The 22,865-nt window shown below is 42.1% G+C and overlaps 1 protein-coding gene across 1 annotated transcript in view; it reads left to right on the top strand.

Annotated features, from left to right (window-relative positions):
- The window catches only part of cacna1ha (calcium channel, voltage-dependent, T type, alpha 1H subunit a), a 493,154-nt gene that overhangs the window by 332,520 nt on the left and 137,769 nt on the right, over window positions 1-22,865 (top strand). Inside the window, exons 7-9 of the mRNA XM_078239890.1 lie at window positions 2,783-2,875; window positions 5,886-6,672; window positions 10,403-10,794. Coding sequence (XP_078096016.1) covers window positions 2,783-2,875; window positions 5,886-6,672; window positions 10,403-10,794 — 1,272 coding nt within the window. The remainder of the gene's footprint in view (window positions 1-2,782; window positions 2,876-5,885; window positions 6,673-10,402; window positions 10,795-22,865) is intronic.

Below are 22,865 nucleotides of genomic sequence, written 5' to 3'. Positions count from 1 at the left end.
AACTCGATAGGGTCTTTTAAGAGACTTCTGGATTAGTACATGGGACTTAATAGGATTGAGGGTTAGAGGTAAGCCTATATATAGGCCTAGGTAGTTAGGGACATGACCGGCGCAACTTGTGGGCCAAAGGGCCTGTAGTTTTTCTACGTTCTATGTTCTATATATTAAGCTGATCTTTCTCTACACCCTAGCTATGACTGTAACACTACATTCTGCACCCTCTCCTTTTTTTCTCCCCTATGTACTCTATGAACGGTATGTTTTGGCTGCATAGCACGCAAGAAACAATACTTTTCGCAATCACAATCCATGTAACAATAACAAATCAAATCAAATACGCAGCAAATCGGCGGTGTCTTTCACACGAGCCAATACATCACAGTTATTGAAATGTAGAAGTAGTATGAAGTTTGCACACTGCATGCCTCAACACGATTGGGTGCAGAGTAATCACCTATCATGCATCATGATCCCCATGATGCCTGCCAATGGTCTTAACAAATTTTTAGCTTGCTGAACTCCAATCTGGCAGTGTGAAGCTTGGACAGTTCTCCTTAGAAGAACTGTTGACAGGAGCTTTGCTAGAAGTATTCAACGTAGTGTTCAGGGTTTGGACAAAGTAAATAGAAAGAAACTGTTCCCATTGGATACCAATTTAGGGTGCATGGCAAAATCACCAAAGGTAACATGAGGAAAAAAGATACATGCTTTGGGTGGCTAGAATACACAACTACTCAAGTCTGTGGTGGAGGTAAATTCAATCATGGATTTCAATAGGGAATAGAATGATTATCTGAAGAGAAAAGATTAACAGGGTTCTGGAGTAAAGGTGGGAGAGTAAGAACAAGCTGTCAAAAAGAGTTAGCATTGACATGATAGACCAAATGACATTCTTCCGCACTGTAACCATCCTGAGATTCAATGAATCTACAAGGAGCAATGCAGTGCATTGATTGAAACTACTTGTAGTGTGCTGCCCATGTGCTGGCTGAATCTTTGAATTCCACTTGGGAAGGAGTCAGCTTCAGGACTTTAAGTTATTTTTGCCAAGTACATAGCTGGTAATGGTTCAGGTTCACAGGCTGACAAAGAATGTTGAAGAACCATTTTTCAATCAATGTTGAGAATGGAGCAATTTCAAATCAAGCTGATGGTTTTCAATAATTCAATGTGAATTCACTCATTTCTTAAACAATATCAGGCCTCAAGAGGGCTGCTAATTCAGCCGCTACCTGATGTGAAACTTTCAATAAATTGAACTGTTGTCTTATTGAAGGAAAAAGGTATCATTATATCTTTTAAACAAATACCTAACAAACCAAGTCATTGTTCTGAGGGTGCTGGTGGGTGCTCATTTTTATGTTGCTATTTGTTCAGTGAACTGTTCAGTGAACTGTACATATAGTGCTGATACATCCATAAATGAGTGATGAGTATTAATAAAGCAGATGATATCTTGGTTAAAAAATATCCTCTCTTCCTGATTGTGAACCACATTTGAGAAATGTTTCAGAGCGCCAGAAAATTTGTGACAATTAGTTCACTTTTTGTAGAGTCTTCACCAGTATATGTCTGTCAAAATATTCTTCCAGAATTGGCTTGTGTCTACATCCTTTCTGTAAACTTAGGGCTGGAAATTTGACTTTGTAGTCCAGGGATTTTCAGTGCTAATGGCTGTTATTCTGTATCCAAAAGGACATCCACTCTGCACGCACACAATTCCGTAGCAAGCTGCACTGGCTGCCATTTTGACATAGGTCAAACAAGAGATATCCTTTAGCCATATTATAAACAGGCTTTACGCAAATACAAACTCCTGCTTTTACTCCTTCTTTCCACCTAGGCTTGTGCCTGAGGTAGCCAGCTGATTGCTGATTGCCTCCGGGGAAACAAAGTTAAGTAGTCGCTTCTGACATCTCCAACCTTACATCCAACTCTGACCTGAAAGCCCCTCTGATCTCTCCCTAGCCCTGACTCCTAGCCTCCCCGTTTGTTGTATTGTGAAGGCCAGCTAATAATAAATGGACCATCGCAACCTTCACCCAATTACTTAACTGCACATTGGCACATTTACCTGTCCGGGCTGTACCTTCTACATATCAATGAGTCCCAAAATCGTGAGCTCCTCAGATCTTCATGTTGTGGAACTGGCTATTAGAAATCTGCAGGTGAGGTGCTGAATCTGCTGAATTTCTAGGCCAAAGAATCTCATCATTCTGTTATACTTGCCCCCTCATCATAAGCAATACGTGCATATAGTATTAGTGAATCAAGATAGAGGATAAGAGTTTAATGTAGAAACCATGGACAGAAATCTCTGATGTTGTACGCTGCCAGCGAGAATGGAGAATTTGGTGCTCAGCCAAACCTCCAAACACTGCAGCAGGACCGGAGAATCCCAGCCACGGGCGAGGTCAGAGAATTAGTTGACACTTCTGCAATTAATTACTGGTATCAGACTAATAATGCACGCTTTAAAAAAAGGATAAGAAAAGTAACAAAAGAACAAGGAATAATGGTTTAAATTTGCTTTTAGATTACTTCATTTTAATGAAAGTTTTAGAATTATATATCTGCAAGTTTGTATACGCATGCGCATTTATAAATTCCAGTTGCAATTCTGTTAAAAGTGTTGGGTAATTAAACATCTCTGCCCTCACGCAAAGGAATTGGATGAAATTAGATAGGGAAAGTTATCATTGGTTTTTGCATGCTGAAATTATTCATCTGTTGTTATTATCTGAAAAAAGATATCAAATAATATTTGTTATTTTCTCCCCAGGTTATTACCCTGGAAGGATGGGTGGACATCATGTATTATGTTATGGATGCACATTCTTTTTACAATTTTATATATTTTATACTGCTTATAATAGTAAGTATATGCAATTTAAGAGCTTGAAAGTCTAGATTTGCTTTAATTGTGAATATTTGCATATGGTATATTTTCGAAGATATTGCTTATTAGGGTGAGCTTTCAGATTAGAATGGAGTTAATTTTATTGCATTTGGGCAAAATAGTTCAAACATTGTTCAGTTCATTTTTAATGAATATATTAGGCATTTTATTTGATTCATAAACTATTATGACATAGAGTAAAATAGGTTAGATTATGTGCCCAAAGAGAAATATATTTCAAGAATAAAGAATCAAAGTAGCAGACCAGCATATCTAGTAGCCCAGCCCGATAAAGTGAATATACTTTATTCCCTTGCCAGCTCAGATACACCCACTCCAATAGATTGGATATACGGCTAGGGGGCAGCACAGAGAGTAAGTCAGAGCACTGTTGAGCATGAGCAGGATCAGACGGAAGAGAAGTAGCAGGAAGCCTTTTCTCAAGGATGAGGTCACCTTGTTCCCTAGTTGTTGAGGTCAGGCCCAAACTTCAAGGGAAGAGCACATTTTGAAGATGAGAGGTTGTGGGATCATTGGAGGAACACCAGAGGAGTCCTGCTGTGAAGGGAATGCTAAGTGCCATCATGCAGAATTTGCAGACTGTCTTGGATAGAATGTCAGTTCCAGAGCCACCTGCAGTGCACTGTACAAACAGCTGCCATTCAGACCTTGGCTGCAGCATTGGGCATGATGACTTGATGAGCTTGCCAGGCAGTGACAGGCTACCAAGATGTCACTGATGCCACAAAGGCTCTGCAGCTGCAGATTCACAGTGATATGGGAGCTTCAACTATGCTTTTAATGGAAATAGGGTTGGCAGAGATGTTTTTCTTTTGTAGAAGCAGTTCCACATGATTCCTCCGCCCATCACACACAATGACTATCCAAGAACCAGAAGGCAGACTGGACCCAACCATCCTGCTAGCAGTAGAGACTTCACAGCCTATGGCAGGGCCATTCATGATCCATGCTTAAGCAGTTTGAGGCCGGAATCATATACTGTACACATTCCTGGCAGTGGGAATTCACTTAGAAAGCACACTAGAATATGCAGACATACCTCAAATGCCATAATAATAAGCATCAAACAGATAGATGCACATATTTTTCCATTGCCCTTTTATTGGTGTTCATTTTGGCATGAACTATTAGTTCATAATAGTTCCTATTATGAACTAGGAAAACAAGTGTGGAGGGAGTGAGCGATCTTAACAAAAAAATTCTCAGTGCTGAATGAACGTGAAAATGAGTTTCAGATTTGTTCTTTTGGCAAGGCCAGAAATGAAATCATATGGCATTTAGTGCAAATCTGATTCCTGCCAGTAGGGTAAGGGGATGGGGCCTAAGCTTCCCCAAAAGCCGACTGCTCACACAAGAAGGTACAATTGCGCATGCACATATCTCTTTGTTCTGTGCAACAGAATTGCTGGCGTTCCCGGCTGATCCCACCGCCCCCCACACCTCCCACCCCACCAGCCCTTGCTGAATTCAGAGTGCAGACCTCCCCCCAACCCAGCCCATTGCCAGTTGCAGAGTGTGCAGATTTCCCCCCAGCCGATCGTCAGTTGCAGAGTGCGCAGCCTCCCCCCACCCGCCTCCCTTGGCCCCGCCCCATCATGGTCCTGCTCCTCCCCCTGGGTTCTGGTGGGTAGTGCCAGGTGGGCAGTGCCTGGATCCCAGGCTGGCACTGCTCCTCTGTCCCAGACCACCCGGGGTCGGGGGGGGCCTTGATGGCCTCCAGTCCTACCGGCGAGGCCACCATCAAGTCCCCATTGATGGGGACCATTTGTGGTCCTCGCCAGTGAGAGCTTTCACCAGCAAGGCCATTATGGCAAGTGAGCCTGGACAATTGCGTCCCAGGCTCACTAATGATATTTAAATCAGGATTTAAATTGATTTAAATATTATAATCAGCCTCACGCCCATCCCAGGTGCAAGGTTGATCACGCCGGAAATCCGGTGCCAGTAAGATCGCGAGAGGTGAGAAAAGGGGTGCGAACCTGATTTTTCGCCTCTCAAGCAATCTTTTCAGCTTACCCATCGACCAGCATGATGAGCTGGTAAGATTGCCCCCTGGGTGTTTAGATTGATAGGGCAGGAATACGAGAGTGTAAAATTGGTTTCAGTGTGAGATGGAATTGATGCATCATTGGGTTTCAGGGGCTGAGGAGGAGTATTCTTGTCTTGTTGTAACCTGATGAGTGCCAAGTAACAACACTCTGAAATAAGTACTGAATCGACAACACCATTTTGAATGCCAGGGACCTTCCTTGAAAATATCACCTTGTGCCCTTAAGACAGTTTTGGCGCCCTTTAAGACAGACAGCGTTTGGAAGCAGTAATGCCAAGTTATTTTGCGTGGCAATCTGCCCCTGATCCATTCTCGGATATTATAGCTTATCTGTGGCAAGAGGCACCAGGTGTTTATCCACAGATGAATTGCATTGCTGTGTACCCCCTTCGCACCTGCCCACCTGAAAAGTCCTACAGAAAATTAAGGAACGATGTTATTCCAGCACAGAATAGAGAGAATGGGTTTGCAACAATTTCTGTGTGTTTGGGACATGAAAATTCACCCTTTGTAGCCTTAATGTGGAAATTTCTTTCCCAGCCTATTGAAGAGGGGATTGTTCTGAGGACAGTATCCTAGATGTTGGACAACACTGTCACAGGTATTAGGGACTGTTAAGCATTGCCTTCCTTCAGTAATATTGATTTTAAAATACCATTTCAATAAAATACCTTATTCAAAATTTTCTGTTAAATTAGATTACTGATATGAGGCACCTCTAAGGTATTCAGTCTCCCTTGAATGTGAGATGAGTTCTGTTCATAATGGCTTGGTTGCAACAAAACACAAATGAGTTAATGAATGCTATTGGAGTGAAGACTTACAATTGCCAGCACCGGGAATTAACATTTTTGCTACCTTTGTGAATACAAAACTGATTTTGTGTGTTTTATGTTCTTTAAAAATGTCCTTTAGGTTGGTTCATTCTTCATGATTAACCTGTGCCTGGTTGTCATAGCAACTCAGTTTTCAGAAACAAAGCAACGTGAGAACCAATTAATGCAGGAGCAGCGAGCCCGCTTTCTTTCAAATGATAGCACAATTGCCAGTTTCTCTGAGCCCGGAAGCCTCTATGACGAGCTTCTGAAATACATTTGCCACCTCTTTAGGAAAGTGAAGCGACGGATATTGCGCCTTTACAACACCTGGCAAAATAAACAACGCAAGAAGGTCACCCCAAACAGCTCAAATGGTCAGGAGAAGAAATGGCGGAGTAAGGGACGTGTAAGGTCGATTCATCATTTAATTCACCACCATCATCATCATCATCACCATCACTATCATATCAGCAATGGTAATTCAAGGGCACAGCAGGGCAGTCCAGAACTTTGTGATGTGGAGATGAAATCATTACGAGCTGGCAGCAAGCTCATGCTTCCTTCATCTGCACTAAACCACCAGAGTCCTTCTTCAGGTGCCGAGTCAGTTCACAGTATTTATCATGCTGACTGCCACTTTGAAGGCCCACAAATGCCATGCAAGTCTTCCACTGCAGCTAATGCTAAGCTAATGGCTGGCCTTACACATCATGGGGGCATGAACTATCCAACAATAGTTCCATCTGTGACTAGTAGAAGCAGCTGCACACCAAAACTAAAAGGCAAGAGAAGCAGTAATGCACCCATCACTATGGGCAAAGGGAGCCCTAACATGAACTTGGCAGATTCCTATGGCAAACTGCATCATTTTGTAGGAGAACATGGTAAGAAATGTCACTCTTATTTTAAGGCAATTGTTTAGTAGTCACTTCAAAATTAATTTTAATGGGTTAAAAACTTCATGAGGAAGCCACTTAATTTTTGCAAATGCACTGATGTTTAAAACCTAAGCAGGATAAATACAAAGATTAAGAATACATACCTGCAATTGATTACCTGGTAATAAACTCCTTGGGGAGTTCTGATGTGGTGGATTGCTGGAATATGTTTATAGTTGCTCACAGCAACTATAGACCAGACTATTGTTTTGTTACAGTATATGACATTCAGTTTTTATTGAATGTTTGAACTGGTCAGTCAATTTTTTGCTGGGTGCAGGTGTTTAGTTGAAGATATCTTATCCAATGTGCTTAATTCACATAGTTAATATATGATAATATCTAAACTGAAGGATTAATAATCAGAGCACTGAATGTTATAATTTTATTAAGTGATGATCAACAGTTTGAATCCCTATGGTTTAAAACTATTTTCAGGCTGCATTTTGCAAAATTTTGCATAGCCTTGTCTCCCTAACTAGCTGTGAATACTGGTACCACTAAGTTTGAAATTATTTTCACCTTTGTAATCTATGCAAGTTTAAAAGTGAACAAAAATATCTATGATGTGTAATTTTACGGCCCCAGTTGCTGGTGGATCTTCCAGTCCCATTGAAGTCAATGGAGTTTTGAATGGCTCATTGCATTTTCCAGTCCCGCTGCTGCTGCAATGGGGCTGTAAGGTTCTGCTCGTAATGTCCAGAACTAATGTTTTTTAAAGTCTTTTTAATGCAAAATCATTCTAGTTATTGATTTAGAATAACACACTATTTTCTTCAGGTGAACAAAAACAACACAAACCAATATTGGCCAACTCACACCTTCCGTTATAGGGGATTTCTTTTTTGTGAAACTGGGATTTAACTTGCCACCAATCTAGATGGAGAGGTGCTGGAGCTCCCAGAATCTTTAAAAAAAACGCTAGAAGCTCAAGTTGGGTGTTGGGTTTGGAGTTGAATAAAATTAAATTAAAATTGTATTAGCTGATATAAACTACCTGTCAGACATCTAACCAAATATGAAACAGACAGGACCAGTGTCAGGCTGGGCTGGAAACACATTGCCATTAACTAAGGGGAAACATTGCTGGATCGGGGCTGAAGATCATTAAGAATTGCATAACAATTATACATGAAAACAATCGCTGAAATCTTGCTGCCGTTTACGCCGGTGGAATATTACGGTCCTGCTGACAGCGCACCCTTGCTGTGGACTTCCCGGTGGCGAGGGGTGCGTTCAATGGGAAACCCCATTGACAACGGCCATAAGTTCCCACCGCCAGCGAGCAGCGCACTTCCTCCCACATCCACCAAACACGCTGCAGAGTGGGAGGAAAATTCCGCCCAAAATGTTTGTGTTAGGATTAGGACTATTGTGCATGTGGTGGATAAATACCATGTACCTGCCCTGTCCACATAACCCTTTAATTCCCCTGTAACTCAACCATTGATTTAACTGTTGACCAATGCTGTGTGGCAATCACTAATTCTGCAAATGCATTCCACAGCCTCAGAAACATCTGGATTAAAATCAGTCTCTCCAAATCTCTGATTATCCTATAGGTACATGCCATTGTGCTGATTCATTATTTAGCACAATGTCAACAGCACAGGTTCAATTCCCGTGCTGAAGTTATTCATGAAGGCTCCACCTTCTCAACCTTGCCCCTCGCCTGAGATGTGGTGATCCTCAGGTTAAATCATGGAATTCATAGAATCCTACAGTGCAGAAGGAGGCCATTCGGCCCATCGAGTCTGCACTGACCACAATCCCACTCAGGCCCTATCCCCATAACCCCATGCATTTACCCTAGCTAGTCCCCCTGACACTAAGGGGCAATTTAGCATGGCCAATCCACCTAACCCGCACATCTTTGGACTGTGGGAGGAAACCGGAGCACCCGGAGGAAACCCACGCAGACACAGAGAGAATGTGCAAACTCCGCACAGGCAGTGACCCAAGCTGGGAATTGAACCCGGGTCCTTGTCGCTGTGAGGCAGCAGTGCTAACCACTGTGCCATTGTGCCGCCCCCAATCACCACCAGTTGGCTGTCGTTTTTGAGGGGGAAAGGTTGCCCAATGATTAAAGAGTCCAGGACAAAGGGATATAAAGTCATCATAATCCCAGATGACCATTGGCTGCTCTCCCTTTTAGGACTGGACTGTCTTATCGACCCTTTAAATCACATTTCATTTGTTGTTTTAAGTTTAATGTGCATTTTTTTTCATTGGAAGCAGTGTCCCTTCAAGGGGCTGCCCCTTTTACTTTGTCCCCCAGTTTGTTTGATTTGGTTTAATTCGTTTATACAAAAAAGTTGGAAGCAATTTAGAATGAATTGCTGCATCAACCTTAAATAGGTTGACTGTGGCCTTAAGGTACTATTGTCTCCAGTGTTTGAAATTAAAGCTCTGTTCAAGGTATACTATCTTCCAGTAAAACATCAATTAGGCCTTCACTGCAACTTCAGACTATTGATTTTTTTTCCCACAAGATATGAACATTCTCAATTTCAACAATTTGGGGGAAAGAATTCCTCAGCAAGTTGTCTATGAAATCTCAAACCCACTCCTTACAAATGGGTTTACAATGGTAAATGTAAAGTAGATCTTCCTCCTTTATTATGCTTACTTTTTAAAAACCGCCCTTGGAATGGCCTGGAAAACACAGTTTTCCATTGAGGGGAAACTTTTTTGTGAGATACTGATCATGTGTAGAGATCAAGAGGAGAGATAATGCTTATGTTCGTGTGCATATCATGAGGGACATTTGGTCCATCGGTAAATGTGTACTGACAATCAGGATTTGAAAAACAAGAACTGTAAATGGTCCAAATTTACCTATGCAGCTCGCTCTGAAAGATCCATGTTCTCAATTTATTACATGGCTTAATGATCAGAAGGACTAATGACAGTTATTGTCATTAAACAATGGGATATGAGAGCAAATGCAATCCTTTACTGTTTTTTCCCCAACATGAGGTAGTCTTTAAAAGAGGAGGAGGTTGTTTTGATGCTTCATTCCTGCTTGGGTTGACAAAAATTCGCCAAGTGCAATGCATAGATGTAATGATAAATGAGAATATAAAATGTTACATTGACATTTGCCACTCTAGTTATTGTGCTTTACACTGAGAAGGAACTCTTCAATATTTCATCCATCATCACTTCTCATTAATTGAACCCAAAGATAAGAGTATCAGTAATTTTGAATATAAAAACATTCTGGTCATATTTTTAATTCTGGGGCTTTAATAATAAATCAAATATTGGGAAAATATCTTAAGGAATTTTGAATAATTGCAACTTCTATTGACTTTGTTACAGAATTTGCTTAACTTTGTTTCCATTTACTGTTTTGCTTTGCCGTGTAACTGGAATCATGGTGATATTCAATCATACTTGCTCAGTTAGTAATCTGAATTGTGCATGTGGCTGTTCCATAAAAATAACTGAATGCCAATAGCAATGCAATTCACACAATCTACTGCAGTGGTCTTTCAAATGTGCTCATTAAGTGAATGAATATCGCACACGTGAAACTTACATTTTAAGTCAGAAGCATCCTTACAATGGTAAGTTACAAAAATAGTGAGAAATATTGTTATTAAGGTTGTAGTGATAAATAATATAAATTCCACGGCATCTTGGTAACTTTGTTTGGATATCTTTATCGAAGGACTCTTTCGAGCTGCAAGCAAGTTGTCAGGTCTCAACATGCCATGTTCTGCACCCAACACTCAGGCTGGTGCCTTGACCTGTGAACTTCAGAACTGCCCTTACTGTGCCCGTGTTTTGGAAAACCCAGAGCTAGAGCTTAGCGATTCTGGAAGTGGTGACTCTGATGCTGATGGCGTGTACGAATTTACACAAGACATTGCACAAGGTGACCAAAGAGATCGGATACACAAGAACAAAAAGAAACCAAAGGAAAAGAATAAATTAATCCTGCTCTGGACATTACTCTCTGAAAAAATGAAAAGAATTGTGGAAAGTAAATATTTTAACCGTGGGATTATGATAGCCATTCTGATCAACACATTGAGTATGGGTATTGAGTACCATGAGCAGGTAAGGGTCAATAATTAATGTTTCTGTCTGTCTAGTGACTGAAATACCTTGCAAAAGAAATGGTTTTCACCTCATGTTTCTGACCTTGTCATGGATTTATATTATTTTGCTTGACAAGCCTCAAAATACGGTCTGCTTATTGTTTGATTAAACACAACTTCCATTTAAAGATTAATTGACTTACCAAGGTCTGTGTTCTTAACTAAAATGGAGTATCAAGATAGGAGAGCAAGTAAAATTGTCTTTCAGCGTCATGCAGGCATTGTTGAAACATCAAGATGTGACATTTACTCTCAGCTGCTGGAGCTAAGGTTTGAAATTGACCATCTATTTGAATGTCACTGAGGCCTGATGACTCGCAACAAGGAAAGGATTGAAATTTAGTGAGGCCAATCAGTTAACATGAATTTCCTGTGGTCAACATAAGAGCGTGGAGAAATGGCTGGGATTAGGCAATCTTGTTAGCTTGTCAGTCAATCTGCGATTTAGTGAATAATGGTTAATGTTATGAGAGTCTGATGAAGCTTGTGGATAAAAAAATGTGTTTGGTCAAAAATTCTTAAATTCTACTGTAATTAAGATTTGATAGCAGAGTACAAACATACAGCATCTGTGGATTCAGCAGAATAATTACTAGCTTGTAATGCTTTGCAATCTGTAGGACTCTTGCATGGCAAACAATCTTCAGTACAAAGTTAAGAATGGTAAAGTAGTCCTTACAAGAACTTAATTTCACAGAGATTTAAATCGGGAAAATTTTCAGCTCGGTACACCTGCCTGAAGGGAAATAGCCCCGAATAACAAGATCTTCATTTCAGGGGTGAGTGGGTGTGCACTGTCAACCCCAGAAACAATATAGAAGCAGCGAAGGGGCTTTTAAGGCCTTAAAGAAAGGGGCTGTTTAAAAAGCCCATATCGATGCTCTGGGACTTTGTCCCAGTTGTAGTAAAAGTCATAAGACAAAAAGCAGCCCACTAGCCCTCACCCCTTACACCCCTTAAACTCCCCCCAGCCCCCCAAACATTCTACTTGCTCCATCCATGCCAACATATGTTCCACCCGCCCCCAGGCCCTTCATATCCTACATCCAACCTATACCTTTCAACTCACAGCCCTTGGCCCCTCATACTGTCCATATCCTTCTACCCACCCCGTAGCCCCTTTGTCAAAGAGCCTACCCACCACCCTTTACTCTTATACACTCCATGCCAACGCTCCCATACCTCAAGGGCCATGCTGAGATGAAATAAAGTGCAAAGAACCTATTACTTCATTATATGTAAAAAGTCATTGATTTTAAAACCCCATTCCAATTCATTTAAATCCCTTCAAAAACTTAATCCCTTATAAAACAAACATTTATATTCATAGCCCGACATCAAAGACAGCCAATCCCTCAATAACCCCTCTGAGATGTCAATCAAATTGTTAACTTAACAGGACCCCACTGTGATAATGATAGATTATAGAAGCAGTCAAGCAGTGCTGATATTATAATGATTGCCATTACTAAGCTCTTGGCGCTGCCAGAACTGGTGGACCTACCAGCCTATCTGATTGGCCAGTAGCTCTGACGGCAAGACTGCATCCCCAGTGAGGACAGAAGTCCCACCATTATGCCACAGTGGCACAGTGGTTAGCACTGTTGCCTCACGGCACCAGGGACCCAGATTCAATCCCAGCCTTGGGTGACTGTCTGTGTATAGTTTGCATGTTCTCCCCGTGTCTGCGTGGGTTTCCTCCAGCCGCTCCGGTTTCAAAGAACAAAGAAAATAACAGCACAGGAACAGGCCCTTCGGCCCTCCAAGCCTGCAAACCCCTTACCCTTCTGGGCACAATATCTCTCCATTCCCATCCTATTCATGTATTTGCCAAGACGCCCCTTAAAAGTCACTATTGTATCCGCTTCCACTACCTCCCCCGGCAGCGAGTACCAGGCACCAACCATCTTCTGTGTAAAAAATATGCCTCGTACATCTCCTTTAAACCTTGCCCCTCGCACCTTAAACCTGCGCCCCCTAGTAATTGACTCTTCCACCCTGGGAAAAAGCTTCTGACTATCCACTCTGTCCATGCCTCTCATAATCTTGTAGACTTCTATCAGGTCGCCCCTCAACCTCCGTCATTTCAGTGAGACCAAACTACATTTCTCCAACCTCTCCTCATAGCTAATGCCCTCCATACCAGGCAACATCCTGGTAAATCTTTTCTGTACCCTCTCCAAAGCCTCCACATCCTCCTCGTAGTGTGGTGACCAGAATTGAACACTATATTCCAAGTGCAGCCTAACTAAGGTTCTATAAAGCTGCAACATGACTTGCCAATTTTTAAACTCAATGCCCCGGCCGATGAAGACAAGCATGCCGTATGCCTTCTTGACTACCTTCTCCACCTGCGTTGCCACTTTCAGTGACCTGTGTACTTGTACACCCAGATCCCTTTGCCTATCAATATTATTAAGGGTTCTGCCATTTACTGTATAATTCCTACCTGTATTAGATCTTCCAAAATGCATTACCTCCCACAGTTGAAAGATATGCAGGTCAGTTTGATTGGACATGCTAAATTGCCCCTTAGTCTCAGGGAGATTAGCAGGGTAAATATGTGGGATTACGGGGATGGGACCTTGGTGGGATTGTTGCCGGTGCCGCAATCCCACCCACGGGATTCGAGGGGCCGAATTGCCTCCTTTTGCGTTGTAGGGATTCTACGAATATCCAATTTAGCTTCCCTGCAGCATATTATGGTTGTGGGGCAGACTTGCAGAGTGAAACTGACTATCCTTTCAGGGGTGCAACGCATCATCCGCCCACTGCCTTGGTCTGGTACCCATTCCTATCACTCAAGCCTTGACCAGTGACAAGTTTCACGTTAAATAATGTGAAACAAAAAAATAATAAATATATATCTTAAATTGTATAACTGATTTTTGACACAGAAAAATATACTTATTTGGCATTGCAGGTGGAGTTGATGGAATTTTATAACATGGAGGGGAGGTGGGGGCTCAGAAACAAAAAGCTTGAGGATCCCTGATTTAAGTAACATATGTATTGCAGAACAATCAAGTTAAAACAAGCAACAAGATTCTGCTTAATCTGCACTCCCTTACTTTCTTGGTCAAAGAAACTAATTTATATTCATACATTCAGTAATAATAATAATTGTCCACACTTGTAGGACTCAAATCCATTATTATTACATTAGCATTTGTTAACCACAATTTTATCTGGGACAGCGCTTTATCTTCAACATTTGAAATGGGTTTTTTCAGTGTTCAAGTACATTTACAGCAGTGCGTAGACCAATAAAAGATAATGGATTAATTGTGCTGTAAAGAGATAGTTATGGTAATTATGTTTTAGGTAATTATATTTTATGATTTGACAGTTTGTTTTAATAAAGTATTGCACAGTGTTTCAAAATAGATTAGATTCATTGGCTAGAATTTTACCAGTACTTTGCGGATGGAGGCAGGAAGGCTGGCAAATAGCATGGGGAGGTGTGGTTGTGGGGTGGGTACCATTTTTCCAGAGGCAGGAAAGTTGGCCACCTACTAGGAACCCAATTCCACCATTTCGCAGTTCTGCGAGGCTCCATTAGCCTCCATTTATCATCAGGTGCCGTCCCCCAAAAAAAGGTCTGGCACCTGCAGGTTCTTCCCTCCCCCCTCCCATCCTCTCCACTGACACCTCCATCCCCCTTTGCTCACTCCCTCCTTAAATTTAAGTTTATTTATTAGTATTACAAGTAGGCTTAGATTAACACTGCGATGACGTTATTGTGAAAATCCCCCAGTCGCCACACTCTGGCGTCCGTTTGGGTACACTGAGGGAGAATTTTGCATGGCCAGTGCATCTAACCAGCATGTCATTCGGACTGTGGGAGGAAACCGGAGCACCCGGAGGAAACCCACGCAGACATGGGGAGAACGTTCAGACTCCGCACAGACAGTGACCCAAGCTGGGGATCAAACCCAGGTCCCTGACGCTGTGAGGTAGCAGTGCTAACCACTGTGCCACCCTTTCCTGGGCCTAACCTCACCACCCAACCCAGAGACCCCTCCCTGCCATACGTACCTGGTCCTGGATTTCTGGAACTTGGACTGTGGGGACTGCTTGCAGCCCCAGTCCTGCTCATTGCAGCTTCTGGCACTGCAGGGATTAGAGAGTTAGAGACTGGCCAGCAGGTCTCTGAGGCAGGGCTTCCTCTCAAGTGAGGGGCCGAAGTCTCACCTCCAGCCAGTTAACACAAATTAGAACATTAAATGGCTGCGGAACAGGCAGTGTCGGTAGGGATGTGTTCTCCACTGACTGCTTAATGGCGGGAAGAGAAACTCTGTCATGCTAAAAAATCTTGACCCAAGGGTCCGTGTGACTTGGAGTAGGAGAGCCATTAGTGCTTTCTTTTCAAAATAGCATGTATAAAACAGGATTGTAAAAGTATTTTAAAGCAGGGAATGGTACAAAATCCACAGATTTAATTAACTACTGAATTATTTATTTAGCATCTAATTCCTTGGCGTAATTAATAGTCACTTTTGTTTCTCTGTAACAATAGAAGCTCATGGGATCTTGTTTTGTATTTGGTTTCTGTAAAGGCTCAGCTCCACCTTCACCCATCCCTTAAAGTCGAACCAATGCTTTGTAATTTTCCATAATGATATATTTATAAATCCCAGTTCCAGAGATTTCCCAACACCGGATTGCTCATGCCTCCAGGAGCAAGAATAAGCAATTCTTGAGTGGTCTGTGTACAGTACATTTTCCTCAGGATTGTTGTGTTTTTAATCATGTTCTGTATCATTTAAGCCTGTTTAAAAAAAGTTCAGAGCATTAGCACAATAAAAGATGCTCAACAATCTGTACATTTCTTCAAAATGTGCAAGACATATTTAAAAACAAGAAATTATCCTGAGGAGATAAAGATAATCCTTGTGGATTATAAATATGGTTTCTGGGTTTGCATGGGGAACAGGTCTTTGAAAATCTTCATTTTGATCTGTATGATATTATTAGATTAGCAATTAATGTGTTTGTATCAAATTCCTGTCTGGTAAAAAAAAAATCAGGCTGGTGTGATTCTGGCCATTTTGTACCTGAACTTATTTAATAAGAATCTCTAGTTTCCTATTCAAATAGATTTCAGAGGAATTTGATTGTGCGAAGTGTTCAGGTAATATTGCCCAGTATAATTACCAGGGTGCAATCAGTATGATCTTTGTGGCTGGAACTGAAATGACCAGGCTTGCCGTCTCAAGAGACTATGATATTGTTGCAAATGCTCGGAATTTACAGCTGGATACACATAAGAAGATGATGTTTGCAACTATTTATTAGCTGTGTTCCCTATTTCATACGTAGATGCATTGTTCAATTGAAGTGATATTTGTATCCATTATAAAGAATAAGGGACTGACAAACAGCACCGACTTGGTTCTTTCAGTGACAATTTCCCTTACTTGTTTTTCTTGTTTATTCCTTTTTTTTCTCATACTTTCCTAGCTCTGCTCTTCCCAGTCTTTAGACTTATTTTATTTACCAGTTCCTGTAAATGCTACTTTCACATCGGCTATTGATTAATCTGCCGTGGAGTCGCTTTGTAAGGTGGTCCTGCATTGCATTGTCTTTGTAATGAAGTCAGGTTCCAGCTAAAATATTAAAAAAAGAGGGAACACATTCCCATTATTATATTCGGCACAGGTGCTCATTCGGGCCACATAAGGGTGTCCTATGACTTGGTGTCTCTGTCTGGCAATCAAAGAAACTGCATTTACACAGAACCCTTACCTCCTGTAGCTTCCCACTGACTTGCTTCACACTTTAGGCAGGAACTGAGTCATTGGCATTTTGATGAGGCCTGATCATTAAAATTGGCCAGAATTGCCACTCCCAGACCAAGCTGGCAACTCACTTGGTCACTTTCCCCCTCAGTAGTTGAAATTTCCATCCCTTCAGTTTTGAATCCATTTCAACATTTTACCACTTTATCATGCTTCTGAATCCATGACGGCAACACCAGCCACCAAAGTTGCTGTGGTATTACACTGACACAGTTTAGCAGCAGCAGGTTTGTAGAGTTACAATCACATTTCTGATTGCAGCTGATAGTATCAGCATCGGATTACAGCAGAACAAAAGAAGCAGGCCAGAAATATTATAAATAACATCAATGCAATCTGGATTTCTTCAGTGACAACCCAGAACTTTTACTTCTTGTGATTTGTAACTTCCACTCTATAATGCCACTGACCTTTAACCTTCATTGATTGATGCAAGGCATCATTATATTACAAGGAGAACCATGTTCATTCAAGTATAATGATTGAATGGTGACCTTCAAATGCTGTTCAGCGGAAATGTACTGTAATATATTTTACTTTCAACATGAAAGATGTGAGTTCAAGGTAATTGCGCAAATCAACATTTTTTTGACCTGCTATGTTGCAGACCACAGTGTCATTAAAAATATTTGATGAATGTTAGGATAGCTTCAAATATGTTTCACTTTAGTTATTAGATAAACCTGTCAACATCATTGCTGCACTCCCTCCAAGACTAATATATAATTCCTAAGGTGCGCAGAACTGCCCATGTTACGTCAGGTGCAGTCTAATGAGAGCTTTGTATGACTGAAGGATGACTTCAACTCTTTTGTATTCCAGCCCTCTGGATATAAAGGCCCGCTTTGCATCAACCTTTTTGATTTTTTTCTGTACCCTGTACATGATATTTTAATAATCTATGTACCTGGACTCGGTGGCAGAAAAAAATTCTAAGTGCCGAATGAGCGAGAAAACAGGAGAGAATCATGCTTTTTAGGAAAGTTGTGAGTCGCAATCTCATGGCTCTTAGAGCAAAAAAAGAGCCAAGGTGCGATTCTTGCCAGTAGGGGGAGGGGTGAAGCCTAATCTCACCGATGAAGCCAGCTGCTGAGCTCTTGAGACGCCATTGCGCAGGCACTCCGATCTCCCAGTGTACTGGGAGATCTCCTGATAGTCCCCCCCCTCTCCCCCCCGCCTCCCCCCCACCCCACCTCCTTACGGACATCGGGACCACCCCCACAGCCTGCCATCGATTGCTCCCTTTGCAGGTCTCCCCCACCAACCCGCCACAGACATTGGAACCCCCCGATCGCCCCCTTTCCAGAGATTCTCCACCCCCTCGATTGCTCCCTTTGCAGTGTTACCCCCCAACCCCACTGATCACTCCCTTTGCAAAGTTACCATTCGATCGCTCCTTTTGCAGAGTTCCCTTCACTCATCCCTGATCACCATCTCTTTGCAGAGCTCCTTCCTTCCCTCTCCCCTACCTTCATCTAAGTCTTTTTCATCTCCAGACTTGATCAGTGCAGTCATCAGCTTCCCATTCACCACTTTGTAAACTTCAGTTCACCCAAAGATTTGCTGCTTGTACCCTAACCCCCATCAAGTCACCAAATGATCCCTGTGAGCATTAATCTACACTGGCTCTTGGCACCTCAATACCTCAAATTTAAATTTCTCATTGTGTTTAAATCCCTTCATGGCCTCACCCGTCCCTTTAACTGAAACCTCCAACCTCAAATCTCACCTTGCTAAATTCTTCATTCCTCCAACTCTGGCATTTATATAGCCCCTTCCCTTCACCTCACCATTGGAAGCTATACTTTTAGCAATCTAGGTCCCATATTCTGGAATTTCTCTCCAAATCTCCAAGGGCTGGGTGGGGTTGTACGACTCACCTCTCTGAATTAAAAGATGGTATCAAACTGACTGACTTTAAATAACACTGGGGACTGCCTAAACCAGCAGAGAGTGGAACTTCTGTCCCTCAGAGATAGGAAGTGCCTCCCTCGAGAACTGGAAGCCAATTGGATTGGCAAGCAGCTCTTCCAGTTCCCGCAGCACCAGGACTCAGTAAATAACGGGTGCTGTTGGGACAACCAAGGAGACCACACTGAAGAGAGCAATGAATCCTGGATTCATTTAATTCCTGGGCTTTTAGAGCAGGGACGGATCGAGCACCAAGGGAAGGAGGCAGGTGGTGGGCAAGTTTTGGAGGCTAGGTGGGGAAGCATAAGGGGAGATGGGCTGATAAAACCTTGGGGGGAGTAACCCTGATGCACAAAGGGCACCCTCCAAAAGGATATACCCCCTTCTATTCTACCTTTTCACTAACTTAGGTGAAAAAACGACCTTCTAATTTTCATCCATTTGCCATTACCCAGAGTATTATGGCAGTGGATGAGGATCGAGGACTTTAAGTGGTCAATATTAGCCACTATGGGCCTCAATTGGCCTAAGAGTGGGTGGGCCTTACCTAATACCCTTGCTGAAAAAATGATTGGGCAGTTGGGTCCATAAAATCTAGCCCCATATCTTACTCTTTGACCCACCTCAAAGCCCACTTCTCTGCTCAAACTTTTGCATACCTTTCTAATATCTTCTTCGTCTCGGGATCAGCTTTTTGTCTAAATATATTTTGTCATGTATCTTGTATCAAGTATGTTCCTTAAAGCAACCTATTGAAAAATTGAATCAGACGTGAAATAAATAAAACTACAAATGAACAAAAAGGAAAATTTGGATTACAAGTAATACTAGAAAAGGATAGAAAAACAGTTCTTAAGTGTGACAGAATATCAATTTATGGTCCTTCAAAATCATCTGGAATAAAGCAATTGCCCTATGTGCAGTGTGCTCATTTTTAGCAACAAGTGAAACGACAGTTTGTTAAAAAAAACTACCATCACTCTCGGGGCTCTGCCAACAGCTGCAAGTTAAAAAAATTGCGGGCACTAAGCTTAAATGATATCTAAAATATTAAACAAGGGGTTTTTGTTCCAACCAGGTACTTCACATTAAAAGAGTTTGGTAAACACTACATTTGAAAGATTCAGTCTGAATGGTTTCTTTTTCTGTTTGAAAACTTGATATTTAATTTGAACTGTGTGATTGAAAATTACAGATACGGCTGTAAAATTGGCAAACCTCATGTGAGACTATAAATGGGAAGATATTTTTCCTGCAGAATGGTGAATATGTGGAACAGACTCCCAGCAAAAGCTCATAACTCCTATTAAAAATTAAACAGCTGAGTTTAAAAAAAAATAGTGCAAATGCTAATCATCACAACTAAAAATAAAATGTGACGGAAGTACAAAGCAGGCCAAAATCTACAAAGAGAGATTGTTGAGGCATAGATCCTTCATCATAATCTTGTTGTGATGAAAGGCCACACTATCTTTTATTATTTAAGATGCTGATGGACCTGCTGTGTATTTCAAACTCGCTTTGCTTTTCACTACAAGTTGACAGGATTGTTGTCACTCCAGCGTCAGAAGTGGACGGAACATCAAAGACTTTTGTTGGAAGTTTGACCTTGAGTTTCCAAGCTTATCTTTATTTTCAGAATGAATCAAATATCGTGCTTCAGTTGTCATCTTCCGTTGTGTGTATCCTTTCAAAAATATATACACTTTAATGATCAGTGAACTGTTACAAAACATGTTGTAATTGTTGGTAGAAATAAAAGTAAATCAGCCCCAGGGAATGTGCTGCAAGGCTGCAAATGGAATTCGAGATACAAGTGCTCCATAAATCCCACCTGAAAGTATCAGTGATGGCCACTGGCAATCGGGAGTGCCGCAGCAAGAGGCAGAGCTGGTTAGATGCTGAAAGCAGCCAGAAATGGATTCATGGAGTACAATGAATAGTTCTTCAGATATTTGTAGCAATAACAGCTCACTCATAGAGACATCCTTGGCACGCCCAGTGTAAGATTATAGCACAGAAAAGAAGCATTGTCATTAGAAAATCATATGCCGAGATAAATAAGGATGGATGACAGATTCATTACAAAGTACAGGTTGTACTTGTGGGAATTTGGATGCTGTGAGGTGCTATAACATGAGTAAATGTGTGTCTTTCATCACTTCATTTTCCTGGAAGTGAATCATCTCTTCCATTTGCCAAAACTGGTAATACGAAACACAAATAGCACCTATGGCTTGCCTTGCTTGATAATAAAGTAGCACACAATTTAAGTATTGTGTCCATGTTCCAATATATTCCTGGATGGCACAGTGGCACAGTAGTCAGCACTGCTGCTTCACAGCGCCTCGATTCCTGGTTTGGGTCACTGTCTGTGCAGAGTCTGCATGTTCTCCCCATGTCTGTGTGGGTTTCCTCCCACAGTCCGAAAGACGTGTTGGTTAGTTGCATTAGCCCCCCGGGAGATCAGGGACAAGGAAGGGGGTGTGTCTCTTGGGCAGTGCCAGAGCGGTTTGGGCCTACTGGGGTGGGCTGTTCGGTGGGGGGGACGGTGGGGGGGGGGGGCGGGGGGACTGCTGCGCACTCTGCAAAGGAAATGTGGTCAGGCAAGTGATGGAGATGGGATAGCCTGGAAAAAGGAGAAGAAAAAATCTAAGAGCAGATGAGAAGATGTGTGTGACGAGAGTCTTAAATGCAACAGGATTGGAAGAGGAAAGAGTGACTGACAAGAGGAGATGCAGAGGCATGATCAGCCAGCATTCCGGTGACCACAAATAAAATCCAAAAAGCTGAACCAAGATGAAACTGAAGGAAATCTCTCGACTGAAGGGGACACGAGATTGTTTTGGCAGATAAGGCAAAGGAGAATCCAAACAGCTTCTACAAATACATAAAGGGCAAAAGAGTAACAAGGGAGAGAGTAGGGCCTCTTAAGGATCAACAAGGTCATCTATGTGCAGATCCACAAGAGATGGGTGAGATCTGGGAATATTTCTCATCAGTATTTACTGTTGAGAAAAGCATCGATGTTAAGGGAACTTGGGGAAATAAATAGTGATGTCTTGAGGAGTGCACATATTACAGAGAAAGAGCTGCAGGAAGTCTTAAAGCGCATCAAGGTAGATAAATCCCTGGGACCTGATGAAGTGTATCCCAGAATATTGTGGGAGGCTAGGGAGGAAATTGCAGGTCCCCTAGCAGAGATATTTGAATCATCGATAGTCACGGGTGAGATGCCTGAAGATTGGAGAGTGCCAAATTTGTGCCTTTGTTTAAAAAGGGCTGCAGGGAAAAGCCTGGGAACTACAGGCCAGTGAGCCTCACATCTGTGGTGGGTAAGTTGTTGGAAGGTATTTTGAGAGACAGGATCTACAGGCATTTAGAGATGCAAGGACTGATTAGGGACAGTCAGCATGGCTTTATGAGTGGAAACTCGTCTCACAAATTTGATTGAGTTTTTTGAAGGGGTAACCAAGAAGGTAGATGAGGGCAGTGCAGTTGATGTTGTCTCCATGGACTTTAGCAAGGCCTTTGACAAGGTACCGCATGGTAGGTTGTTGCATAAGGTTAAATCTCATGGGATCCAGGGTGAGGTATCTAAATGGATATAAAACTGGCTTCTTGACAGAATGTGGAGATGCCGGCGTTGGACTGGGGTAAGCACAGTAAGAAGTCTCACAACACCAGGTTAAAGCCCAACAGGTTTATTTGGTAGCAAATACCATAAGCTTTCGGAGCAATGCTCCTTCGTCAGATGGAGTGGTCTCTGTTCTCAAACAGGGCACAGACACAGAAATCAAATTACAGAATACTGATTAGAATGCAAATCTCTACAGCCAGCCAGGTCTTAAATGTACAGACAATGTGGGTGGAGGGACCTGTGGTGTGCCTCAGGGATCAGTGCTGGGCCCACTGTTATTTGTCATTTATATTAATGATTTGGATGAGAATATAGGGGGCATGGTTAGTAAATTTGCTGGTGACACCAAGATTGGTGGCATAGTGGACAGTGAAGAAAGTTATCTCCGATTGCAACGGGATCTTGATCAATTGGGCCAGTGGGCTGACGAATGGCAGATGGAGTTTAATTTAGATAAATGCAAAATGCATTTTGCTAGATTGAACCAGGGCAGGACTTATTCAGTTAATGGTAGGGCTTTGGGGAGAGTCACAGAACAAAGAGATTTCGGGGTACATGTTCATAGCTCCTTGAAAGTGGAGTCACAGGTGGACAGAGTGGTGAAGAAGGCATTCAGCATGCTTCGTTTCATTGGTCAGAACATTGAATACAGGAGTTGGAACATCTTGTTGAAGTTGT

Source organism: Mustelus asterias, chromosome 23 (assembly GCF_964213995.1).
Source record: "Mustelus asterias chromosome 23, sMusAst1.hap1.1, whole genome shotgun sequence".
NCBI classification, from domain to species: domain Eukaryota; kingdom Metazoa; phylum Chordata; class Chondrichthyes; order Carcharhiniformes; family Triakidae; genus Mustelus; species Mustelus asterias.
The sequence above is the reverse complement of the archived record's forward strand: the minus strand, read 5'-3'. Positions and strand labels throughout refer to the sequence as shown.